Source organism: Lupinus angustifolius, unplaced genomic scaffold, assembly GCF_001865875.1.
Source record: "Lupinus angustifolius cultivar Tanjil unplaced genomic scaffold, LupAngTanjil_v1.0 Scaffold_515, whole genome shotgun sequence".
NCBI classification, from domain to species: domain Eukaryota; kingdom Viridiplantae; phylum Streptophyta; class Magnoliopsida; order Fabales; family Fabaceae; genus Lupinus; species Lupinus angustifolius.
The window spans coordinates 60,386-68,709 of record NW_017727875.1 but is presented as its reverse complement, the minus strand read 5'-3'; the positions used below and the strand labels follow the sequence as shown (position 1 = coordinate 68,709).

The 8,324-nt window shown below is 34.3% G+C and overlaps 1 protein-coding gene across 1 annotated transcript; it reads right to left on the bottom strand.

Moving 5' to 3' along the window:
• Nucleotides 1-4,671: 4,671 nt before the first annotated feature.
• On the bottom strand, nucleotides 4,672-8,022 carry LOC109341595 (peptide methionine sulfoxide reductase-like). The gene is made up of 3 exons (XM_019579535.1): nucleotides 7,888-8,022; nucleotides 6,226-6,596; nucleotides 4,672-5,179 (listed from the first exon to the last, which is right to left on the bottom strand). Exons 2-3 carry the CDS (start codon nucleotides 6,580-6,582, stop codon nucleotides 4,928-4,930), a joined length of 609 nt encoding a protein of 202 aa, XP_019435080.1. The 5' UTR covers nucleotides 6,583-6,596; nucleotides 7,888-8,022; the 3' UTR covers nucleotides 4,672-4,927.
• Between the last annotated feature and the right edge of the window lie 302 nt (nucleotides 8,023-8,324).

The window sequence follows — 8,324 nt, the reverse complement described above, 5'->3', positions numbered from 1 at the left end:
ATGTTGTTTTTCTTGAGCATTTGCCTTTTTATTCTATTCCATCTGACTCTCAAAACATTACCAGGTCTGATCTCATTCATATTGATCCATTTGTTGCGGATATTGATGGTCCAAATGACTTTAATTTTGAGAATTTCAGGGATGAAGCTCCTCATACCCCCCGCCTGCCCATGACCCTCTGCAGATTGGTGATCCTCATCCTCAACCACCTCATCTTCCTCGTCGTTATCCTCAACGTATCCATAAGTCCACTCAGCTCCCTGACTTTGTTTACAACATTTATTCTACTTCTTTTGCTTCTGCTTTGACCTCTCTCCACAGGTTATCTGAGCCATCCTCCTATCAAGAGGCTGTTCTTGATCCTCTTTGGCAGCAGGCTATGAACGATGAACTTTCTGCTTTGCACAAAACAGGTACTTGGACTATGGTGTCTCTACCACCAGACAAACGTGCTATAGGTTCTCGTTGGGTCTTTAAGATCAAGATCAAGTCTGATGGTTCTATTGAGCGTTACAAAGCTCGTCTTGTTGCCAAGGGATATGCTCAACAATATGGCATGGATTATGAAGAAACTTTTGCTCCTGTTGCCAAGATGACAACCATTCGCACTCTTATTGCTATTGCATCTGTTCGTCAATGGCATATCTCTCAGATGGATGTCAAAAATGCTTTTCTAAATGGTGATCTTCATGAAGAAATATATATGGTTCCTCCTCCTGGAGTTTCTCATAATCCGGGGGAAGTATGCAAGCTGCAAAAATCTCTCTATGGGCTCAAACAAGCTCCTCGCGCTTGGTTTGAGAAATTCTCTATTGTGATAACTTCTCTTGGCTTCTCTTCAAGTCCACATGATTCTGCTTTATTTGTCAGAAATACTCCTCATGGTTGCATTATCATCTCTTTATATGTCGATGATATGATCATTACTGGTGATGATGTTGATGGGATTACAAAGTTGAAGACGCAACTAGCAGAACAATTTGAGATGAAGGATTTAGGTACTCTTACATATTTCTTGGGAATTGAAGTAGCCTCATCTCCTAGGGGTTATCTTCTTTCCCAATCGAAATATATTGCTGATATTCTTGACCTGGTTAGTCTCTCTGACACTAAAGCTGTTGACAGTCCTCTTGAGACTAATGCTAGATATACATCTTCTGATGGTGTTCCTCTCTCTGAACCTACTCTATATCGCACTCTTGTTGGTAGTTTGGTGTATCTGACCATTACCAGACCCGATATTGCTTATGCAGTGCACATTGTTAGCCAGTTTGTGAGTTCTCCTACTACTGTTCATTGGGCAGCTGTTCTTCGGATCCTTCGTTATCTTCGAGGCACTCAGTTTCAGAGTCTTCTTTTCTCTTCAACTTCTTCCTTGACATTGTCTGCTTATTCAGATGCTGATTGGGCTGGGGATCCTACTGATCGCAAGTCTACTACAGGTTTCTGTATCTTTCTAGGAGATTCTCTCATATCTTGGAAGAGTAAGAAGCAGGATGTTATTTCTCGCTCTTCTACAGAGGCTGAGTATCGTGCTATGGCAACCACCACTGCTGAAATAGTTTGGTTGCGTTGGTTACTTGCTTCTTTGGGTGTTGATCAACCTGAACCCACTCCCATGTACTGTGACAATAAGAGTGCTATTCAAATCGCTCATAACTCTGTCTTTCATGAGCGTACTAAACACATTGAGATTGATTGTCACTTCACACGTCACCACTTCCAACATGGCACCATCACCTTACCCTTCATTTCTTCTTCGTTGCAGATTGCTGATTTGTTTACCAAACCTCATTCTACTCAACGTTTTCGTTTCTTGACTAACAAACTCTCGATGCTTTCGATTAACGCATCTTGAGTTTGAGGGGGAATGTTAAATGTATTTTAGTTATTAGTAAAGGGTAGTCTTGTCTTTTTGTATTTACTTAACTTCCTATATGTATTGGCCCTTTGGCCTTATCTCAATCATTAATTCCATTTGCATTTCTCCTCTCCCTTCTCTCTTCTTCTTTTCCTCTCCCTTCTCTCTTCCTTCCTATGCAGTTGATCTAACAACTGAATCTCACACTAGTACAAGGTGCATAATTATTCACTATCCTTGTTTTTGGCTTAATGAAATTTTATTTTGGGTTACAATTACTTTATTTTATCGTTGAGACTTTGAGAGTCTTATTTCTCAATATTCAATTATATTCTTTAATCGTATAACAACATTAACTTTATTTTTTTTATTTTCATCAAATATTTCTTTCAAAAGATAGTTTGAACATGCTTCATGTCTGATAGGATGAGAAAAGAAATATTGGTTTAAGATAGTGTATCTATTGATGCACTCACTCTTCCATGGGTACTTATTACAATTGCTACTAGAGGAAGAAGGCAAATATTATTTAAATAGAGGGGAGAGAAAATGCAATAAATGTTTCTAAAAAGAAAGTAGTGTAAATTACTAAAATATCCTTGAATATTGAGTTGTGTAAGTAAAGCAAGATCTAGATTTTTGGTGATTATCCATGAAAACAACTTTACTCATGTTAGCATACCTTTTATATATAAAACCAACTAGTAATATTCTAAATATTATAGAAATGTTGTACTTTTTATATTAAATGTCATTAAGAAATAATAAAATACTTGAGTTTATCTTATTACTTAAATATTTATTATTTTGTAGAACTAGAATGTTCCCCAAATGTTTCAGATAATAATTCATTTTTCCTACTTTTTGTTGGAGCATGAGATCAAGTGATTTCATGAAACAAATAAAGGGAGACATAACATGTTGCTTGGTACAACTTAGTTCTTCCAAACTTCTAAGAAATAATCATTGTCATATTTAATATCATAATATGTGTCAAAACATATCTAATCAACATTCCGTAATGATACATAGTATAAAAAGAAGAAAAAGCATATTAAATTGTAAAAAATCATTTTGGTTCACTAATAAATGCAACAATAGTTCTGAGAAAATGTTGGTTTAACACATTAAAAGAAGAGTGAATTAATAATCAAATTCTAGTATTAAATTTATAAAGTGTCAGATTATCCAACCTAATATATAACTAATTAATTAATAGTAAATTACACTAATACTAACATCCATATTGGTTAAAAGGGATATATGTATATAAATTTGGATGGTTTGTTTAGAGATAAAAACAAGAGCAATGGTTTATCTAGTTTCAGTAAATCTCAGGGATAATCTATGTAATTTATGAGAAAGATCTTCTCCATAATTTACTCATATTTTTATGTCCACTGTTGAATAACTAAAATTTCCTACATAAAACCAACAAACAGGTAAATGAGTTTGTTGGGAACAATGATAGTAAAAGTTTTACTGCTCTAGCATTTTATTTGACTCAACTAAATTTTTTACGTAAGATGAATAATATTTGTGGTTTAGACCCAAAAATATTTCCTAGCTAAAGCTGCCACATAAAGCTTGTTAATTTTGAAGCTGATATAAACAAATTTGTAAGACCAACTACTTTAAAAAACAGACAAAAAACGAGATTATGATAAAATGCATTATTGAATGACTCCACTTAAACTTTTCATGATAGTGTTGAATTCAATTGCTTGAATCACGACAGTTTTTTTAATATATGTAAAACGATGTTGACTAAAGGGTGGTTCAATTTCAATCACTTAATGAGATTTGAGAAAAAATAGATACTAACTACCTTACCACCAAAAATAAAGACACTATGTCTAAGATTCTAACTTGGGACTTTTGGTTACTAGACAATAATTTCACGTGAGAATACATCTGTTGTCCCACAATTTTGTATTACTCCATGTACTAAATGGTATGATTGACCACAAAAATATTTAAAAATTATAATTTTAACTTAAATAAGTTTTTTTTAACCAATCAGAGTACATAGAGTAGTACAAAAAATGGGACAACAGATGTGATCCCCTTTTACCTATACATATTTAAATATGTTTTGACAATCTTAGTTGATTTGAAATTCGTTCCTATATTTCACTTTTTTCAGTTTAGGACCCTAACTTTCTTTTCTCTTTATGTTTTGATCCTCGATGACAAGTTTGGATAGAAGATGATAACATAGCCTATCGAAGGAATGTTGGTATCGCCACATCAACAACACATTTTTACGGGGACTAAAATAAAAAAAAACTTACTTTAGAAGCAAAATTATATTTAACCCAAAATTATATACTACAACACATTGTAGTAATCAGTACTTGTTTGACTACTACATTTGTCTGACTTCATTTCCCTGCTAATTTAACCCCAATTCTTTAAGCCACCATCATTTCATCTCCATCACCCTTAAGCTCTCCAAGTCAGAAACGAATTTATCATCCTTTATCATGTTCCACCAAGATCACCTCAAGAACAGTCTATCTCCACCACTTTTGGACATTCTTTACACCATACGAGTATTTTTATTCAAACTTTGTTTGAGACAAACCAGAATGGAAAAGAAAATTAGGAGCCAAAACGAAAATAAAATAAAATATAGAGCAAATTTCAAATCAACCAATATTTACAACTGAAAAAGCTTAAACTTACATAAACAGTACAGAGACTATTTACATAAACACTATAACTATAATTTTTGTTAATCTTCAACTTACAAATGCAATACAGAGTAGGTAGACTGTGCCTTAAAATGTTCTTGACTAATCTGTATAAACAACAATCTTAAATTTCCATTAAAAAACCCAAATATAACAATATTTTAATTCAAATTATTACTATACATAAAAAACACGAGACAAATCTGTGATTTTATGCTGACCTTCAACCTGCAAAACAATACAGAGACTAGGTAGAGCGTAACTTAGACTGAATGATATATTAACAAATACTTATTATAACCAAAACTATACCTTCCAATATCCAAACTAATCATTTAGTTCGTTCTAGAATTCCCATTCAACAATTAATTTAACCATAGCATTGAATTGGATTTTTGCATTCTTTAGCAGCAGATTGCTTGAAACCAAATCTGCCCCCTTTTTCAAGGTACTGTTGATTATATTCTTCTGCCCTGTAGAACTTCTTTGCAGGAAGAATCTCAGTAACAATCTTCCTGTTCAACTCCTTTTGTTGTTGTTCCAAAGACTCTTGGGCTGCTTTCTCTTGTTCAGGTGTGTAATAGTATATTCCAGACCTGTATTGAGTCCCCACATCACTCCCCTGCCACATAGGAAGATCAAACTGTTACTTAGCTAGTGATTCAAATTGCGGACTGCATCACGTGATGCGTCCACAATATTGCAGTTGTGGTGGCCGCCGCAACCGCATCAGACCGCAATTGTGGTGCGACACTGAATCACAATGATCCGGCCACATCGGTGGGCTGCAACCCAACCGCATTTGGGTCACATCAAGTCTCAACGCAATCGCATCAATTTCAAAAATATTTTTTTACTCAAAATAATTCACACTGCAATGGATGTAATCCGCATTATAATGGCCGCAATAACTACAATCGCAGTAACCGCGACTACAATTTAAATTTAAAACACTGCTTAGCCATTAACCACACGATGTATGTGCCATGTGCACCTGCATCATGCATTCGAGTTTTGTACATGATGTATGCTGCATGCATCTGCGTCATCCGTCACAAATTCGAGTTTCATACATGTGCTGACTTGAATGGCATAGATGATTCTATATCAAACTGGTGATTGTAGATGCCCATAAGTCATTTTGGTCACCCACAGTATGTTCGAAGTCCAACAAAGAATTTGTAATTTCAAAACTTAGGTAGTACCTTCGATGGAATGTGTAATTTCCAACATAAGAATTAGTAACGAAAGACAAACATCATGTGATTTCCCAGGAATTCGATTCGACTCAATAAATCAGAACATCTTGAAACAAAAATTATAAAACATGGCATGACTAGATGTTCAAACATAAATGCAATCTAGTAAAAGCTGAGAACAGAAAGAATCAATGACACCTTGGACAAATTAATCATGGATGCAGGAAAGTATTAGAAAATTGATTAACTTTAGAAGTTGCCATAAAATAATTCTAAAGAAACCCCAAGTAAAAAACACCATTTATGTTGACAAACCATAAGAGCAAACTTATAATTCAGATCAGAAAGGCCTTGACATTACACTTGAAACAGTACGAACCAGATAGGCTGGTATCAATTAGAATTCCTACCAAGCCAATTCAATCAAAATTACAAGGTTTATGACACAAATGAAAAAGTCTATGCATACCTGCCGATTTGGTGTGGTAGGATCATGTCTAGCCCAGAATGCATCAAGCAGAGTCTCATAACCGCATTCTTTGGGATCATACTGGACCCTGACAACCTCGGAGTGTTTCGTGGTCCCGGAACATACATCCTCATAGCTTGGATCATGCAAAAACCCTTGGCTATAACCAACCTCTGTCTTAGTCACCCCAGACACCCTTTGGAAGGCTAATTCAACACCCCAAAAGCAACCAGCACCAAACTGGGCAAATTGTTGACCTGGTGCTGGTATGTCATTGTCTGGTCCTTGAGCAATAGATGAGTCCATGTTTGCCGCTGCTCTTGGGCTGCCAAACCCAAGCTTGTTCAACAAGTTCATGGAGAGCTTATTGACTGCAATATGAGAGCGAGTTTAGGAGAATCACCAAGAAAACTGGACAGTAGAAAGTGAGGGAATGAACTTCGTTTCGGCAAGACTAGAGAGAAAAGATGAAAAGAAAAACAAAGTTTGGGACTACAGATCCTAGTCCCTCTTCTCTCATAGGCAACCTTATCCTTGCAAACGAATAGATTGTTTCCAAGACTTGAACCAATGACCTTCAAATCACAGGGCGAGCAACCATACCATGGTGCCGAGGCTCACCCTACTGACGTGGTAGGTTTATTAAAATGATAATATTATTATGTTATTGTTTTTTGGGGAAAAGTCTATGAAAGCACCATAAACTTTATGCTTTTTGCAAATAGGTACTATAAACTATTTTTCATCCTAATTACTCCTTAAACTTTAATTATTAGTGAGATAATATTAAATTACTCATAAATAACATGTCCGCACCCCCAATTTTGGATATAAGCCTTTCAAGTGTTCTATCTGTGTATTTGTTGTCAGAGCTTTCAACAATAACTCGTGTAATTTAAGTCTTTATTCCTTCACTATCCATTGTATACATTCGTGCAAAGCCATCCGAACATAAGACCATAAAAGCAGTGCCTTTAAGCCCCTAGAATAATATGACCTAAAATAGATACTAAAAGTGTCAATACCCAGCTAACTGGGTGTTAATATTCATTTTTAAGGTGATTTATCTCATAAAAATAGCATTGCTTATTCTCTTGGTTGTGCTTAGTCAGCCGGTTGATTTTCTCCTGATGTTGGTTTCCTTCGGATATCAATGTTGACTAACATGGATATATATATATATGTATCTATACAATATTTATACATATATATGTATCTATACAATATTTATACATATATATATGTATACATATACACATATATGTATATATATATATATGTATGCTGAATGGATCATAAACTTCTAATTCACTTTAGCTTCATTAGCTTATAATCTCCTTGTTCAAGTGTGCTTTACATATATAATATATCGACTAGCAAGATGATAATTGCAATAGAATCACTGAGGGGGAAAATAATGGATAGAACCAGTAATTATTAACTTGAACGAAACAATAAAAAGCAATCAGATTATTCTAATCCTATTCAACAAATTATTCAGATAAAAATCAATCTCCAAAGCAATAATTCAACCCTTCAGCAAATTATTCCAATCAATTAATCTACATAAAAATATAGATAAAAAAATAATAATGAATAAGAGCAGAAATTGGAAGCACAAAAGACATGGGAATTGGAAAGAAAAGAGAAAAATGGACGTACCAAGATGAAGAAGAGAGAAATGGGAAAGGTGAATAACGAGGGAATGAAAGTGGAGAGAGGATTTGGTAAGTGACAGCAAAACAAACGCTGATTGTGTTGTTGGCCAAACCCCCACGCTTTTCTAATGGCACATATCTGCTGTGAAGGGTGTCGTGTCAAATGTATATTAGTTAAAATAAAAATCTATTTTTATTTTTTAGTTCAGAATTTAATAATAATCAAATATTTTGCTGATAATTACATATGTTAGTAAAACCATATCGATTATCAAACTGGTTAGAGTATTGATATAGTAATAGAGTGATATAGTAGTATACTGGTTCAACCAATGATTCAGTAATTAAACTGTATGTGGAATAAACTGGACATACATGTTTATATTTATATATATATATATATATGTAAACTTATAATATAATGAATAATATACTAATAAT